At 42.6% G+C, this 17,897-nt stretch overlaps 2 protein-coding genes across 4 annotated transcripts; one reads left to right on the top strand and one right to left on the bottom strand.

Moving 5' to 3' along the window:
* Nucleotides 1-2,183: 2,183 nt before the first annotated feature.
* smim19 (small integral membrane protein 19) lies at nucleotides 2,184-5,223 on the top strand. Of its 2 annotated transcripts, none has more exons than XM_014474173.2 (3): nucleotides 2,184-2,483; nucleotides 3,988-4,075; nucleotides 4,612-5,223. In XM_014474173.2, exons 1-3 carry the CDS (start codon nucleotides 2,350-2,352, stop codon nucleotides 4,867-4,869), a joined length of 480 nt encoding a protein of 159 aa, XP_014329659.1. In that variant the 5' UTR covers nucleotides 2,184-2,349; the 3' UTR covers nucleotides 4,870-5,223. The 2 variants fall into 2 exon arrangements, with proteins under 2 accessions (XP_014329659.1, XP_005813279.1); XM_005813222.3 differs by having other exon boundaries at nucleotides 2,197-2,483; nucleotides 3,988-4,112.
* Nucleotides 5,224-6,523: 1,300 nt separating this feature from the next.
* On the bottom strand, nucleotides 6,524-17,284 carry LOC102223943 (phospholipase D3-like). 2 transcript variants are annotated; one of them, XM_005813226.2, is made up of 12 exons: nucleotides 16,876-17,284; nucleotides 16,192-16,290; nucleotides 12,175-13,287; nucleotides 11,455-11,627; nucleotides 11,175-11,355; nucleotides 10,645-10,759; nucleotides 10,426-10,553; nucleotides 9,405-9,608; nucleotides 9,168-9,307; nucleotides 8,914-9,079; nucleotides 8,714-8,813; nucleotides 6,524-7,617 (listed from the first exon to the last, which is right to left on the bottom strand). In XM_005813226.2, exons 1-12 carry the CDS (start codon nucleotides 16,972-16,974, stop codon nucleotides 7,403-7,405), a joined length of 2,733 nt encoding a protein of 910 aa, XP_005813283.2. In that variant the 5' UTR covers nucleotides 16,975-17,284; the 3' UTR covers nucleotides 6,524-7,402. The 2 variants fall into 2 exon arrangements, with proteins under 2 accessions (XP_005813283.2, XP_023183952.1); XM_023328184.1 differs by lacking the exon at nucleotides 16,876-17,284 and adding an exon at nucleotides 16,498-16,823.
* Between the last annotated feature and the right edge of the window lie 613 nt (nucleotides 17,285-17,897).

The following is a 17,897-nucleotide window of genomic DNA, read 5'->3' as shown; positions in this document are numbered from 1 at the left end:
AACTGTCTGTGACGTGACAGTGTGGTACGAGACGGATAACATGTGAAAAAAATCAAGGTCCACCCACTATCTGCAAAAAAACAACCAATCAGGGGCCGGAGGAGGGTGTTATTGCTGTCAATCATGCTTGTGTATCCACTTGCCGAATGTGCTAATGGCGGAAACTTTTTTTCTTTAAACAATAGACTTCATAACATAAAAGACATTCAAATGTAATGGCAACAACCATTTTACATTTAACTTTTTTATTTTTAGATAATATATCTTAAATATTCCCCACTGACTAATAATACACTTAGCAAAAGTATAAACAATTGGGCTAACTATTGTTAGGATTAGCAAAAACAAAACAGTAAAAGTGTGAAAATCAAAAATAAAAATAGTATGTGGAACTTATAGCAGAGAAACAACTTATCATTACAGGAAAACCATTTATCTGCTGTCATCGATGACCATGCTAACTAATGATAGCAGTCATGACAGAGTGCAAGGGGGAACTGTAAGCAGTACAGGATTGATTGACAGCACTAAGACACTCCTCCTGGTCCTGATTGGCTGTTTCTAAGTGGTGTATTTCTGCAATGAGTACTGGGGAAAAAGGCAGAAGAGTTCTTTTTTTTCCCCACAGGTTATGCGTCTCGTACTGTCACAACATACTAACATACTTGGATGTTTTATCAAACATGTACAAATATTTTTATAAAGGTTCCACACTTGCAGCTTTAAATCACGTCTTTAAACGACATGCTTGGGTTGCAGCAGCAAACGATAAATTTCTGCACCACGTTTTGTGACATGAACCCAGACTGACTGCATTCTGGGTTCAGCTTACTGTACATGTGGGCGGTCTCTGTTTTTTATTTCCATGTTGTTCAGCCTTCGTTCTGTCAGAGTTGAAAACAAACGGTTCTTCATTCTAGAGGTTTCAAACGAAGTGAGCTGGTCTGTCTTTCTCTCCGCTGAGCCAAGGCTTAGAGGGAGCACTGAAACCCTGCATGTTTAAACCGCTCTCCCCCCATGGGCCAGCAATTAGTTCATTTTATATCCTACACTTGCTAAAACGGCTCATGTTTCTTGTAAATAGTAACTCTAACATCCTGCTTTGGTGGCGGCTTCAGCTCAGTTTGCCTTGGGTAAAGTTATTGGTTATTAGAGCTTCAACTCTTTATATTTGTCCCTTATTATGCTTGTGTTGCCGTTTTTGTGGCGTTTCATCGCGTTCTGAAACTCTGATGTTTGTCTTTGGGTGAGCGTGACTCAATGATTTGAGTCAAAAATGTCAGCAGACATAAAATTGTATTCTACTGTTTCACATTTCAGCTCAACAAAATGTTGACGCGGCGCCACAGAAACAGCCTCTTTGGAAAACTCAAGCTATTGTTTTAATTTTTTTAGATTTAACCGCTTTGTGTTTATATATTTTTTTGTTTCTCTCTGTTATGTTGCGACTCTTTCACTCCTCCTGAGCTGTAAGGTGTTTGAACCGCTGCGGTTACTGGCACAAACGTCTGCTGTTTGTCATTTATTTGAAATGTTGCCGTTCATATATATAAAGATCTAAATTACAACCGTTATGTTTTAAAAACAGGTTTATGTCTTCTGTAGCGTTGAAAAATATTAAGATTCTATTTTGGAAATTGAAATAATTTTGAAAGACATGTGATTTAAAATAACAAAAAAAGTGTGTGTGAATAAGGTACCAAGAACTGCTGAAAAATAAATTAGCTTAAAATCAAAGTCTGAGTGGAGTCATTGCTGTTTAACTCCTGGAGTTAGAGTAAGGTTTTTATTTTATTTTTTTACAAAAAAAAAAAAAATTTTATTTATTTATTTTTTCTGAATAACAATTTTCCATGTTAAAAACATTGGCTAAGTTATATGTTACGGTTGAATTAATTTTACTTTGGACAACCCAACACTGTTCAAAATGTGCTGAGCAGAGGACAATAAGGGGTATTTTAATGTTTGCAATAATCACTAATTTTGCGATGTAGTTTAAATATGTTGTAAAAAGTCACTGCAAGAATCACTATTTGAAGGATAAAACGTCTTTTAATTTAGTAGAGAGAAGAAGAAGGGAGTGAGACGAAGTATTTGCTTGTGACTTTATCAAAACATGTCGGGTAAAATCTACCAACAGGCGTTTTTCTCTGACCTTACATTAAACCTTATCGTTGCAGTTTTCTCAGGAGCCTGTAGAGGGCAGCAGTGCTTCCGGGTGTCGATGCGGAAGTGGCGCAGTGCTTGTTTACTCCCAGCTGCGTCTCTGCTGTATTTTATCGGTAGTTGTGAGCGGAGCGGTCCAGTTGTTTCCACTCCTTGGCTGTTGGAGCTGTCGTCGCGCTTTCAATGGGAGGTCGCGGACTTCTGGGGAACCAGCCGGACTCCATAGACTACTCGGTGCATGAAGCCTGGAACGAGGCTACAAATGTCTACCTGCTCGTCATCCTGGTCAGCTTCGGCCTGCTCATCTACGCAAGAAAGTAAGCACGGGGTTTAAACACGACCACGGCACCTCTTTTAACTCATGGAAATAGTGAAAATATAGGTCCTACTTCAGTGTATCACTCCGCACTAATTCCATTTTCCTTCGTATCTACCGTGTGCATAAAAGAATCAATCTATTTATTTAAAAGTTTTGATTATACATTAGTAACATTAGATATTTGTAGTATACTGATGACTGCACGCATGCCAATTTGTTTTACAATAGAGTAAGATATAATATATTTACCTTGATATTGGTGCATTTTTTGTTTGTTTTTAGTTATTTATTTACACAAGAATAGCATTCAATATTTTCTGCTTTTTCATAACAAATAAAAATGACGTCAAAGGGGCAGTGCTGTGTAAAATTGACACCTGGTGGAACCGGGTCTGTTGAGCTCATCCTACCGAACTACTTCGCTGATAAAAATGTTAAAGGCTTTTAAAGGAGAAACGTTGTGATGACTTCCTGAAGGCGGAGTTTCTGAAAGACCAGAAGCTTCCTAAAGAGACAGAGGCCCATTTTCAAGACGTGAATTTGCAAAGTCAAATTTCCTTTAAATCATGTTTGATACAGTATTTTTAAAACAACTGAAGGTAACATAGTTACCTGATTGTGCTATAAAATGCCACTACATGCTTGGAAAATACATAATATTGCCCCTTTAAACAATATACCTTATGATGCACAATATAATAGCTGTCAATGTTTTAAAAAAAAGAAGAAAGAAATTGCTAAATTTTTGTTTGTAGGCAGTGGTAACAAAATATATATTAGAACCTTTCAAACTAGACATTAGTGGTTATCCTACATTACATGGACGCAAACTGGAAAATTATTTCCATTTCTGAATGGACTCGCAAGTCCAGCTCCTGTTTTCCAGCCCTGCCCCTCAGACACAGGAGGGAAAGTGGGATTCACGCTCAGCTGTTTATAACCAAACTTGTAAATGTAATTTGTGGTGCGTGGAGCCAGAGCATTGGTGTCTTTACATTCTAGACACTAACAGGTACCATAGAATTGCACAAAAATCCGTGAGGGACGGCGGAGTCTCTGCTCGAAATTCTGTGAAAGACGTGTACGGAGCCTCGTGCCAGAAGCCCATTAAAATGCTGTTTACATCGTTTTAAACTGTGATTGTGAGTCGGAATAAAAATAGCAACAGGTATTTTGTTCCATATAACACAGTGTAACAGGTAAACCTTTATGGATGCAAACTCCACTAAAAACCCACCTGATGAGGATTGTATTTGAAACGTAATCAATTACAAATTCATTGATGGAACTTGACTTAATGTCGTGTTTTGATTGTTGACTCTATGTTGCTTTGTGTTTCTGTGTTTGATATGATGTAAAGCACTTTGAAATGCCTTGCTGCTGAAATGTGCTATACAAATACAATTTGATTGAAATTTGATTGATTTGAAACGCTATGAAGGCATTTTTTTGTTGTTGTTGTCGTGATGCTGCGTATGTAAACCTGTCGTGATCCCGACCAGAAACAAGAGGAAGATCATGCGGATCTTCACGCTGCCTCCCACCGTCGGCAGCAGCCCGGAGCCCAACTTCTACGACAGCCTGCAGAAGGTGCGGCTGCGGCAGCAGCTTGAGATGTACTCTCTGGGTGAGCGCGCAGCCTTAAAAAGCGTTGCATCATCACGAGTCTGAAATTAAGGCCTTAAAATGTCTTGAATTCCTTTTTTAAAAAGTAAGTTGGCCTTTGATTTGCTAGATTTTTTTTACGCGAGTCTTTTCTTTCCTTCAGATATTTAAGAGTATTACTCAGACATCTTCATTGTGGCTTCGGCTAACTATACTTCTTTGCTAGCTTTTTTTTTTTTGCGCCTATCATGGCTGTGATAGTGCAAATTTATCGCTAGTTGGCTGGACGAAGTTTGTACATTTCTGTGGAGATTTAGGTCTGAGATTCCATTCACAACGGTCTTGAAAATGTTTTAAACAGTCTGAAATTTGAGTTGGAAAAATCTGCAGAAACCCTGGTAACTTCATGTATTTTTTACTTCTCATCAGTTTCTGCTCCTAGAAACTTTTAACATTGAGTTAACCATGTATAGACTTTTGAAATCAGCCACCGGTGTTGTTGATGTAATCTTTCTCTCCAGCTAGGAAGTTCGAACAGCAGCAGCAGCAGCAGACTGACAGTGTGCAGCTCTCCATGGAATGAGAAACGACGTTTTCAGCCCCTTCTCATGAGTTCCAGTCTCCCAGACGGAGGTGGACTTGGACTCCTGTCAGGATCAGAGATGGTCAGGAGCGGACACAGCTGGATGGACGATTGGACATTAGCAGAGAGTGAAGGCATCTCTTCGGCCTGCAGAGGGGAGAGCACAAATAAGCGAGGGAGAGCGCGGAGAATTTAATGGACGTCAATATTTTATCGTTCATGTTCGCACACATTTAAACCAGTGGTTGTTAAAGTAAAGAAAAGAAAAGTGGAAATGTGTTGTTTATTCTTGCATAAAGCCCAGATCACGACGCTGATGTGATGCCAGAGGATGAGCTCTAAGACGCAACGGGAACGTTCTCTCCGTCGAACGTGTTTGATGACCCAACAGTGGGATGTCCTGGAGAGATTCTCCGCATCTGTATTTCGTTTTGAGACTTTTGGTAATGGACGTAAAGACATTGTTCATATACACCAGGGGTGTCAAACTCCAGTCCTCAAGGGCCGGTGTCCTGCAACTTTTAGATGAGCCTCTGCTTCACCACACCTGAGTAGAATAATTAGGTCAGTAAGGCTCTGGAGAACTGATCTACACAAGGAGGAAATGAAGCCGTTTCATTCCAGTGTTTTGTACCTGCAGCACAGCGGCCCTTGAGGACTGGAGTTTGACAACTGTGATCTACACAGTCCCTAAAAATGTGCTCATCAGTCTCCCTATGATATTCCAAAAATGACATTTTGAGATGGTGTGGACTCAAGTTTTAGAACATTAAAGCTGTGAAGAAATGAAATATTACTCTGATTTACTGCTTGCTGCTGTGATTTTTATCAAGCTCTACAGTATTCACGATGCATCAATGTAAGGGATTATCTGCATGTGAAGATCATTCCTCTTGAGGAGGATTGGGGTCTTCAGAACAATGATTCCAATACGAGTGTGTGTGTGTGTGTGTGTGTATATATAAGCCTATGTGTGTACTTTTGGCCACGTGGATTATAGGAAGTCTACACTCAAATTTAAACATGTCCATCTGGTCCTTGTTTTATTTAGTTTTTTCGGAACTAGTGGCCTTTATTTTGACAGTAATCCAACAGGAAGGCGATTGAAGAGGAACGGGTGAAAAGATGGGCCGAAACGCTACGCGATGCTCCCTAGTTTTTTATGAAAAAAATGTTGAAGTTGCGCAACAATTACGCAATTTTACAACTGTTCACCAGTGCAGATGTCCAATATTAAAACTCTATTCGGGCCATGAATATTCTAAATGTCTGACCAGAGGTGTAACTTGCTAAAATAGTTTTGTGCGACATCTAGTGGCCACATTACGCAAATGTTTGATCTTTTGTACACTGTACTGAAAAGATGGTTATGGTTATCCCGTTTTTGATGGCTTTATATTCGGCACACTTGAGTTTTAGTCCAAAATAATGTGAGCATCAGATAATGGTAACTTAAGCAAATACAAGTCATTGATTAAGTAAAAAAACCCATCAAAACCATCCTGGCTTTGTGTGAAAATACAATTGCTCATCCTGTTAAGGTATTTTCCGGTTCAGTTTCACGGACCACACTCAAAACTAGTTGATATCGCCAACGGAAATAAGAACCACTTAAATAGAACTCGTCTGACATCATGAAGTAGGCTAAATGATCTCAAAAAGCAACACACCACACCCAGATTTCAAGAAAAAGCGACAAACATCGACGACTGCAAAAGGTTACGATTTTGGGGCGCTAGCAAAGAGCCACTGTCCACTAACACGGAGACGGTAAGTTGAAGCACTGATGCAGATTGGCCACATCAGACTTTGCTGTAACTGATGGGAGCAGAAAATCCTTAAGGAGAAACTTTACACAAATCTACTTTTAATGACTGGATAGAACCCGATATTAAAACATTTGTTTTTGATGGGAAGATATTTAAAAACTGGATGAAAAACATTAAACAAAACAATGAATCGTTCAAAGATGACCAAGTCGTTGGGACAGAATTCATTTTGAGGGAAACATTCAACAAATTGCTCCATGAATGTTCCAGGCGACACCAGGAGGTTCCCTTTGTTTTGATATTTCATGTGTCTGCTAATGACAGGAAGTGGAGGTCAGCCCTACAATAGTAAACGCTGCCGACGCTCTGGTGGAGGAAACGGCGCGGCGATGAACAACACAATGAAACAGATGGCCGCCATTCGTTCAAGGCAAAAACTCATCCGATTTAAGGCTCTCGTGTAGTGCACATTCAGTCTGGACTTCTCTCTTTGGGCCAAGTGTTTGAAATGGAAAATTTACAGCATCTTTAAAACAAAAAACGATAGTTACACTTACACACATTAAAGTTGATAGCTAATGCAGTGTAAACAGTGCTTTGGTGCATACTCCTCTTTGGAAAGTCGTCTTCCTGCGTTAGCTCGTTTAACCTTGGCTTAATGGCTTTCTTTTGTTTTTTTTAGCGAATATTTACAGAAAAGCTCCAGATGTTAATCGTGCAACGTGGCTTCCCTTGCACCTCAACCCACAAGACGAATCGAGAGTGTCAAAAACAACTAGTTCTGAAACAGGAGAAATAGCAACTATATACAGAGAAGGCCAGCAGCCAGTGGCAATGAAAACACAAGAGGCAGCGTTAAAATCCAGCCGTTTGGTCGGAAGCGAACCAAATCCGTATATTTTAGAGGAAAGTTCAAGTGGCGAGAGCCACCGGAGTGCTCGTGTTAAAAGGCATCGTGCTTCACTGCTGGACAAAGCCCCGTCTCTGGGGACAGACGTCCAGGTCGTCCACACGGAGCTGGCTGGCGTAGTCGGAGTCCCAGTCCCGGAGGAAGAGCTGCTCCGCCTGGCTGGGCAGCGTCTGCTGGCCCTCTTTTACGGCCGGGCCGGTCTGGTTCACCACCAGGCCCACGCCGGCCGTGTGCGTGAAGTAGTTCTGTGACCAGTTGGACGTGCCTGAGAACGGAAACGGGATTCAGACAACGATGTACTTCATCCGAAGTTTCGAAACACGGATCAGCCGTGTTTCCATTGGCCGTATAAATTGTGCAAATTGGAATTATGAAAAAAAAAAAAAAAGTGCTATATGGAAATACAAGTTAAAAAGACAAACAAAAAAACAGTTTTGAAAAGTTTTTGTGCTAGGATGAGGTTTTTTTTGTGGCATATTTCACAACACTGCAATGGAAACACTTTTTACATCTGGAGTCCTGTGATCAGTAGTAACCGGATGTTACTACTGGCAGAAATGACGAAAAAGACAACAGAAAGTGGTGGGAAGATAATGATATGGCATGACTTTTAACGACTTGTCGCGTGAACAAACTTATTTACGTGATTTTAATTGTGTTTTTCATTTAATGGAAACACAGCAGTTGCGAAATTGTCTTTGTTCAACATTAGAAGAACAGTGGCTGGGTTTTTGCTAAATAGAAAAGCGCAAATTCTGGAAAAACTCAAGTTTTTTGAGAAAAGGTTTTTGTGCTAAGATGAGGTGGGGGGGTTTTTTGGCCGTTTTTTTTCTAGAAAAACCATGGAAACTTAAGAGTTTGAAAAGTGGAAAATTTTCTAGAAAAAAAACGTGGGACATTTCTGAGGTTCAAAAGCGGAACATTTTTGAATTTTGGAAATTTTAAGTTTTAAACGTCAAAAATCTGCAACTTTTGACATGTAAAAATTTCCATCTTTTTTTTCTAGAAAATCTTCCGGTTTTCTGAAGTTTTCTTGATTTCTCTGTTTTTTGGCAGAAATGTACTCTTCTTGTTTTTCTATTTACAATGGCCCTAAAGCTCCGTCGTAGGCGTAAAAAAGCCAAACAGACGATGCAGGGAGCGCGACGTACACAGAACCAGGAGTTTCCGTCATACGAAAGGTGAGTGCCAATATGAACGACCTGAAACCACCTGACAATTTGTGTCACTTTGGCTTCGGATGAAGTATGCCAAAGCTAAATGCTCTGCTTCCCGGCAGAATATAAACACTTTTCAGCTGTTTTTAGCAGAAAACAGGTTGATCTACCTTAAACATAAAGTCATAATTCTGTGCAGCATACCTATATAGAGCACTCTGTCCGTCACCATGTATTTGGCGTGATTGACCCGTGCGAAGGGGATCTTCATCTGCTCTTCTGTTGACGGCACCGTAAAGATTTTCTGCAAACAGAAGCAAGATTAAAGTCACTTTTGTTTTTATCATCGTCATCATCATCAGTACTTGTTCTGGTTTTGGCTACAGAGCTGATGATAATCTCACCACATCAATGTTGCATTGGAGGGGAGCCCTGCTGAGCACCAGCAGGGACTGCAGGAAGATGAACATGGAGGCCGGCGAGTGCTCCCAGCAGCTGACCATCAGTCTGACCTGCACCCCTCTGGTGCACGCTGCGGCGCGCAGCCTGGAGTCGATGGCGGGCCAGAACCTGCAGGATTGAGACACAAAGAAAGTTTAAAAAAAAAAAGAAGAAAGAAAGAAAAGTTTTATGTGTTTAATCAACCGGTTGGACGCACTGTACTGGCTCTGTGTACTGAGACAGAGGGAGGTAGTCCATGACCGATATGTGGATGAACTTCTGGGCGTCGTCGATGACCGACAGGATGGTGGACAGATCGTCGGAGCGCCCTCTGGCTGAGATGGGTGGCGGCGCGCTCTGCAGGGAGACGGAGGGAAAAAAAAAAAAAAACATGGAGGTTTGGGCTTCCGGGAACATAAAAGCTGATAAGAAACCAGACGAGCGGTGGACTCACAGACAGGTAGACCTGAGCAGGGACTCCGTTAAAGTTTAGGTCCAGAGGTTGGTCGGCGCTGGACAGAGCGGACAGACGGGCGGGCCAGAACGGAGGGAGGGAGCCGCTCTGGGCCCCCCCGATGGCCCAGTACACCCCAAAGAGCCGAAAGGCATCCTGAGCCAGGCAGCTGCAGTCCTCCACTGACAGACCCACCTCCTTCACCTGCCACACACACACACACACACACACACACACACACACGCAAACACACACACACACACACAGTATGCTTTCACAGGGACGAGCCTCCTTAGAGAGACAGTGTGACTTTGAATCTCCCTTATGATTTTATGTAATAATTATGACTTAGAAAGGCAAAAGTCCTCATTTAAATTTTCAATCTCAATTTTGACTTTTACTTTTGTAATTTTAAAACTCAAAATTATAACTTTTGCTCTCATAATTCTGACTTTAAAACTTGTAATTATGATTTATTCTAATAATTCTAATAATGCTTGTTATTCAAATAATTGATTTATTTTTATTATGACCTTTTCTCTCATAAATGACTCATTGTAATTATGACAATAAAACTTGATATGACTCTTGTAATTTTGATATTAACATTCAATAATATGACTTATTTTCATAATTAGTATTGTAAAACTTGAAATTATGACTTATACTTGTAATTATGACTTTCTCTTGGGCTTTTATTTTTTCTCTTTTGTGGCAGAAATGGGCTTCCATACACAACAGCACACCCTTCTAAAGGGGAAGAAAACAAGTTATTTTCTGCTTTGTTTTGAAAATAAAAGTGTGGCGTGCATTTCTACTGCAGAGTTAAAGGGGTATGGATACTTATGCAAGATTTTTTTTTCTCAAAATGAATCAGCTGAATGATCAGCCCACTGAATTACATTTCAACCAAAGGATGGGAAACTTCCGCACATTAGGTTAAATTCTTTTGAAATGGCCATAAAACACGTTTCTCCTGCAGCACAATCTGGAGGGGAGAAAAATCTCCATGCTGCTGTACCTGACTGAGAGAGCGCCAGTCCATGTTAGCGCTGCCCAGGTAGAAATGCTTCTGGTCCACGACCCAGAGCTTGGTGTGAACGATGCCTCCAGTCACGGCGCTCAGGTTCACCCCTCTGACCTGTGCACCTTCCGGAAACAACATGGCGGATCATCGTTAAGAACACGGCTCTGAAACGGCAACGTGGCGCTGTAGCCGGAACATGATTGGGGTTCCGACCTGCTGCGCTCAGTTCTGCTGTGTCCTGCGTTGAGGTTTGAGGGGCGTTGACAGCAATCTGGAGTTTCACGCCTCTGGATTCAAGTTTCTTGAGCTGCTCGAAGACTTTCCTCCCCTGCACAACGCAGAAACACGGGAGCATGAAGAAACCCTTCAGGGTTTCCTTTGCGCGTAATTTATAGCAGTGCAACGTCGCTGCAAATAAAACGTCTCAACACATTCAAAATGTTTTGGAAGCCTGGCGGGCTGCCAGGCTTCACTTGCCCCCCACCCACCAGGCTAAGTGCTGTGTGTTTATTTTAAACAGGGTTTTTGAAACACCAGTAACAGCTCAGACGGATTAAGCTAGGTTTATAGTCGACACATTGAATTGTCCCGTCTTTGCACCTGCCTGATGGCCTCACACACTGAGGCCTGCTCATGTGTCTCCAAATTTTTGTAACTTTTAACATGATTTGAGACAAAAACACAACATCCACCCTGTTGTCGCGCGTGTTTAAGTTACATGGTTGCAAAAGGTCAATACTCACCCGGAAGTCTGAGGGGTTGGCTGATTGGACGTCACTGTCTCGCAGCGTAAAGTAAAACGCAGCGATGTGGACCGAGCTGTCGGCCTCGTCCAGCAGACGGAGCCAGCTGTCTGCGATGCTCGGCCCGGGCGACGAGGAGGACGGGTACAGGCCGACGGGGATGCTCTCCACCAGCTGCACTCTGCAGAGCACAGAGGGACATTCTGGGTCATCTTTCACTTCATATGGCTGGGAGCAACCAAACCTCTGACTGGTGAGCCCCTTTTCTGATGATACTTACCGGCAGTCTGAGCTACAGTGCTCCGGCACCAAGCCGACGCCCTCCAGCCGGTGCAGCTCCAGCTGCGCCGCTAGCTGAGCCACGGACGTGGGAAGCCCATAGAACCAGACGTGCAGGCCGAGCCCTCCCACCAGCAGCAAAAGGAAGAGAGAAACGGCAGAGCACATCGACCTCTGTCAAACAAAGACAGAGACGCACATGACTCAAACCCAACACGGCGTGCAACCGTCCTGCATTCCACAGCTCTGACTGCAGGGTGTGGCCAGATTCCTTCAAGTATGACTGAAGAAGTTCACACGGCCATGAAAGCATTGATAGACGGACTTAAATCTGATCTGCGGGTCCAAAACTCTAAAAATGTGATCTTTTCCCAATCTGTAAATGCAGGTGATGGCAACGTTGTGCTTTGTGGAAGTTGTTGCCAAGTAAAGAAAATCTTATAGTTGAATACACTGATTAAATGAAGTTGTTGGGGTTTTTTTACCACATATTGAGAGAGAAAGAAAGACTCAAGAGAGTACAGAAGAGTTCTACATCTGTCTCATCATGGAAGATGCTGGATTTGGAAAGCTTAGGGTTAAGGTAAGGTTGTGTATTGTCTCAGCAAGAGGCATGGAGACTGTCTCTGTAAACCTAGACGCTAATATAAGATGCTAACGCTGCTTTAAAAGCTCTATTCGTTGCATCCCACGAGTCTTTATGAAGGAAAGTGGAACTCACCTTAGTGGACTGGGTGGTCTTCTCACTAGCTGCTTTTTTTGGTTCCTCATAAGAGGTGGAGTCATCCATACAGGGTTCTTCTACTTCAGAATCTGGAAGCTTTGTTTGGCTTTCGAGCGGTTCCTGATGTTCCTCGACATTCTCTGAATCGTTGTCATCGGATCTTTCGGTTGCCAGGTCGGCGTCCGAAGACGATCGGCTGCTCTGGGATTCAGTTGCTTTCACCGGCTCCCAAGGCGGTTCTTCTTCCATAATGCACTCCGTCTGCTCGACCACAGCGACGTCAGCCTTCTCTTCAGATTTCTCGGTGTCTCCGCAGGCGGAGAGGGTCATCCCTGGGTGTTTTTCGTCTGGCTTCTGGCTGAGGACGCTCTCCTGCAGGAGGGAACTCAGAAGTCCTTCTGGTGTGCTACCCACTTTAGTTTTGGAGCGTTTGTTCTTGTCTTGCTCTGGCCTGAGAGGAGGTCTGGGGCTGGCAATCATGACACCCTGAGTAGACTCTGAGATACTCTTGGTTTTCGGGGCGGCGATGGCAGAGGTGTGATCCGCTGCGGCAGCTTGTTCCGCGTTGCTGGACATTGAGGGCGTGATAAAGCTGGGAACACGGACGGACGGAGGAGGCAGCGCCAATTCTCCGACCTCGGGGAGTTTGGACTTGAAAGTTTCCACGCTCACACTTCCGGCTCTGACAGAAGATTGCGCTACGTGAACGGGGCCGTCTTTTCTGGGAGAGGGAGGATCGGTGGTCTGACTTCCTCCACCCTGTCGCTCGGCAGTCTGACCTCCGCTGCCCGGTCGCTCGGCGACCTGACCTCCGTTGCCCATTCGCTCAGCGGCTTGACCTCCGTTGCCCGGTCGCTCAGCGGCTTGACCTCCGTTGCCCGGTCGCTCAGCGGCTTGACCTCCGTTGCCCGGTCGCTCGGCACCCTGACTTCCGCCGCCCATTCGCTCGGCGGCCTGACCTCCGCTGCCCGGTCGCTTCTGGTAAGTGGGGATTCGGGAGACTGGTTTCCCACCTTTTCGGTTCATATCTTCTTTCTCCTCGATTTCTTTCCTCTGGGTCCTTTCATCTATGTGGAGTGGATCCAGAACAACCCGGCAACCCTTCAGTTCCTGAGGAAGACAGATGCATCGTTTGACTGCAAGGCTCTGGCTCTGAATATCACCATGGTAAGACACTAAGATCTACGCAACATCGTCAACAGCAGCCGCTCCGAGTTTGGCTCAGTGTGCCATCTTCCTGTAGCACAGAAACGACTAGCACGCACACACACCCATTCAAATTAGCTGCATGAACTGGCCCACCGCAGCCTGCGAGTGTTTGTTTGCTCACATGACACCGCTGTGACTACAGGATCAGTTCATTCAAAGTTCTTCATAGACTCAGAGCTCCACCTGCTCTGCTTCTGCAGTTAACATTTCATAAATATGCAGGAGGCTCCATGGCAACCGCAACACACTGTTCCTTCAGGGCGTCGGCAGTGTGAGGTCACATTTCAAGTTATTTCAGAGCTGCATTGACATCTTTACTCCTGCTGGAGAGATGGCTGGAAACGTCTCTTTGAGCAGAATATAAATAGTCTAAAAAAAATTAAAAACAGGCTTTTTCCCCCGTAAAAGCTAAACATTAAACAGTAAAAAAGAAACAATATTACACATAGGCCCGTCACAATAACAAATTTTACTGGACGATAAACTGTTCAAGAAATTAATGCGATAAGAAAAGATTTTGCTTTTGCGCTTTATGTCATTTTTGAAATTGTAGAAAAGTTTGTTGCTTTTCTGTAAAAAAGAAAAAAAATCAAGCTATTGCATAATTTTGCTCAACTACTTTCAAACACTACTTTGTTTGCTTCGAGGATATAATGAGAGGATTACAGGGGAACGCTTTTACCAGAACTAAATAATGAATTCTCCATGTTACCACTTGATATGTACCAGTGGAGCATTCTGCTGTAGAACGAAGCGACAATAGTTCAATAAGAATCTGTTGATAAAGGAAATTAATTTATCAGCATACAAACCAACATGATTCATGTTCAATTAGCCACACTTTGGGCCAAAATGTATTATTCTCATCCAGCCATACTACTAGATAACGCTACTATCAATGCAGCACTTTTAAACCACCACTACCGTTTTATGTTTACCTTTAAAACAGACAGACGTTAAACTATGGCCCCTCCAATCAGATTCAACAATGACATCAAAAACACATTTTGATGGGGCGTGCCGTGGTGGTGTAGTGGTTAGCGCGACCCGTATTTGGAGGCCTTGAGTCCTCGACGAGGCCGTCGCGGGTTCGACTCCCGGACCCGACGACATTTGCTGCAGGTCTTCCCCCCTCTCCTTCCCTGTTTCCTGTCAGCCTACTGTCATATAAGGGACACTAGAGCCCACAAAAGACCCCCTGGAGGGGTAAAAAAAACACAAAAAAATCCCCACATTTTAATGAGCCTCTCTTTCAAATAAATGACAAAAGAGTAATACCTGAAGCAGCACTGCATTACAAATGCTAGGGTACAAAAACAACTAAAATAAATGTTTTAAATAGACAGGTTTGCAGCTGTAAGTGGAAGCAACCAAATCAGAAAATCGTCCACCCATCGCTAACTTTGAGCTTACTCCATTCAAGCCAAGCAAAGTCTACATTTCCTGTTGTAGCAAAAGCGTGTTTAGAGTTAACCTTCCTCTGGTTCAGAGCTGGTAAATCCCTCCCCACTGAAGTCATCCAGCAGGTGAGAGTCTGACCTGCTGAGATCTGACGGGAAGCAAAACAAAGCAGAGAACCGAGCAAACACTGAGCTTCCTCAACAAAGAGTCAGGGTGTTCAGGGTTCAAAAGGGAGAAAGGAGCCAATGGGAGAAGGTTAATCACACAATACAGTTCTTCTTCTACTAGCATCTATTAAAGAAAATAAAGACTGCAAGTATCAGTGACAAGTACACTTCAATAATTTGTTTTAAAAATTAAAAATCACACAGATTAAGCAGACCCAAAGCAATTTATTATGTTTATGTGTGTGTTTGTTTTGAGGATTATGGCTTACAGGTCATGGAAATGCAGAGAAACACGGTTTCTCTGATCGGTAAATTATACGAGACCAATTACAAAAAGCAACTGTAGTTCCGTATCTGAGCATGTTAATGGAAAATTGAGTGAAGCCCTCTAGACTCCAGAGGGACGCATAAATACAGCCTTCAAGATAATTTGTTCAAATATTATTTTATCAATCAAATCAAAGCAGTTTTTATCTGTAGTCTGCCAAATTACATCAATCAGTCCGTCCACTTTTTGGTGAAAATTTATGCAAAATTGACAGATCCCCCGCACTTTTTTTTTTTTTTTTTTACGCTAATGCCCAATTGCAGGTTTATTAAAAATTCTCCACAAAACCTGTTAAAAACATTGGATTTAACGGACAAACTCCCACCTGCAGGTGGCAGTATTTTTTACGGCTACCCCACTGCTGCCTCAAACTTAGTTGAAGTGAAGTTATAGTCTGTGATTGATGTGAAAAGCAACAAGTCACATTAACCCTCATACATAAGCGGAAATATCTCAACATTTTTTGTTAATAATTTTAAACTACCGCCACAAATCTGCAAAAAAAAATGTAAAATAATAATAATAACAATAAATCCTGGATGGACTAATCAGTTAATTCAATATTATTACATTTTAAGTAGTAAGAATGCAGAGACAGCTATTTATTAATCTTTTAGCATTCTCTTAATGGGTTTTATTAGTATATTCTTTCACAACTGGCCCTTTAACAGGAAATGTCATAAGGCAGCGGAAGTGTCTTTATCTATAACCCAGTTAAATATTAAACTAAGTGTTGTGGAGGGGGGTTTTTTTCTAGGAAAAGGTTGCAAATAATATTTCATTAGACCAGAATGTTCTTAATGACCAGTATCTCCTGCAGGGAGCCCCAGCAGATACTGGTCTGTTTTGCCGTAACGGACCACGTTACAAAGTAGAAATTGTTTCATCCTTCAGTGATGGGCCTCTTACCCGTTGGTCCGTCTCCTCAGCAGCTTCCTCCTCCAGCTCTGCCTCACGTCTCTCCATCACTTGGCTCGGGATGGCCTCAGGCTCCGACTCATCGGCATCCTGACAGAAACGGACCGGTTAGAATCAGCTAACGGGGGGGCAGCGCTTTTCCGCACGACACTAAATATGCTGTACACGCCGTCCACGGGGTGATACTGACAGACTGCCGCTGGCTGGGTTTAAAGCTACGGCAGTAATATAAGTTAGTAATATTGAGGTTTAAGCTTCTAAAGCGAAAATTACTTATTAAATTACGAAAAAACTTACCATAACGCTGTAGTGTACGGGTTATAGAGTATAAAGTTTTAGGCTGTAGTACGGGACGGGAACGGGTTCCCCCTCTTGAAGGTGCAGTTAAGGTTAGCTCCGTACAGTTAACTTAAGCTAACTGCTTTAAATAACCTAATACGAAAACGGCGAATAGTTCTGACGAGAGAATTAAAGCAACTGGCACCAGTGGTACAAACATAACCCCTTTTAAAGGACGAAAAGACAAAAGTAGTTTGCTATAAACGTCGCTGCTCCTGCCGTTGACGCTAACGAGCGAGCTACGTGGCCGTCCTCCTTTTTTGTAGTCCTCAGCAAGCAGCAGCAGCAGCGGCGGAGGAAGAGGAGGCGGAAAGACCGAGTAATAAAAGCACCCACCTCATAATGCCGATTCAGATGCGGGCGTGTCGACCTCCGCCTCGGCGTTGGCTCTAACTCGACCCGATTCGACCGTCTGGACCGCAGCACCATCGGCATCCTGGAGCGGTTTTAATAACGTAGCAAAGCAGATTTGTGGGACGAAGGCGCCTTAACGGTCGGAGCGGAGCGTCAACAGTAGTGAGAAGGAGCCAACGGCGGCGAAACAAATGCCAAAGCAGCGGCCTGCAGAAGCAACGTTATCAAGAGAACCTGTCTTATAAATACAGCAGTCAGTGGTGGTCTGGAGATGACATGTGGAATTTGAATGGGTCGTCCTTCACGGAGATACTGTATATAAACAACAACTTGAAGTAACCGCGATTTCCTGTCAACGCTGATTGGCGGTTGGAACATCAGAGTAGTTGACGCACGGGACGTCAGTTGGGAACGTCGCAGCCATATTGTGAGTGGCATTTTAAACCTGAAACATTTATCATCTAACCACAAAAATATGAACCTATATTTAATTCTCAGCTCCTATCTTTGAAACACACTTCCAGTTATCTCTGTAATATGAAATCACGATCAACGTTTAAATGCAGATTTAATACACACCACTTCAGAATAGCCTTATTTATTTGTAAATCCCTTTATTTTCTAATAGTTAAATGTCATCCTATTTATTACATTGTTCAGTATCCTTGTTTGTTCTGTATATATTGCTCGTCTTTTGTACATTTGACTAGAAAAATGCTTTTAAATTAAATTAAATATTATCAATTTGATTTGATATGTATTTTGTCGCAACATTTTATTTTTTTTCTTTTATTCCTTTATTATATATATTTTAATGTCTGTTTTTTCTAGAATGTTCTGAAGTTTGTGGCATATTAAACTCTCTTTTAATAAAATTCTGAAAGTTTTTGTCTTTCCTTTGCCTTTTCAAAGCACTTTGGATTCCCCTTGCTGCCATATAAATAAGCCCGATTTCACTTACTTTTTTTGATCAAATAGAATAGCTCAGTCAAATGCAGTTGAAT

Source organism: Xiphophorus maculatus, chromosome 23 (assembly GCF_002775205.1).
Source record: "Xiphophorus maculatus strain JP 163 A chromosome 23, X_maculatus-5.0-male, whole genome shotgun sequence".
NCBI classification, from domain to species: Eukaryota; Metazoa; Chordata; class Actinopteri; order Cyprinodontiformes; family Poeciliidae; genus Xiphophorus; species Xiphophorus maculatus.
This window is presented reverse-complemented; position numbering and strand designations above follow the sequence as displayed.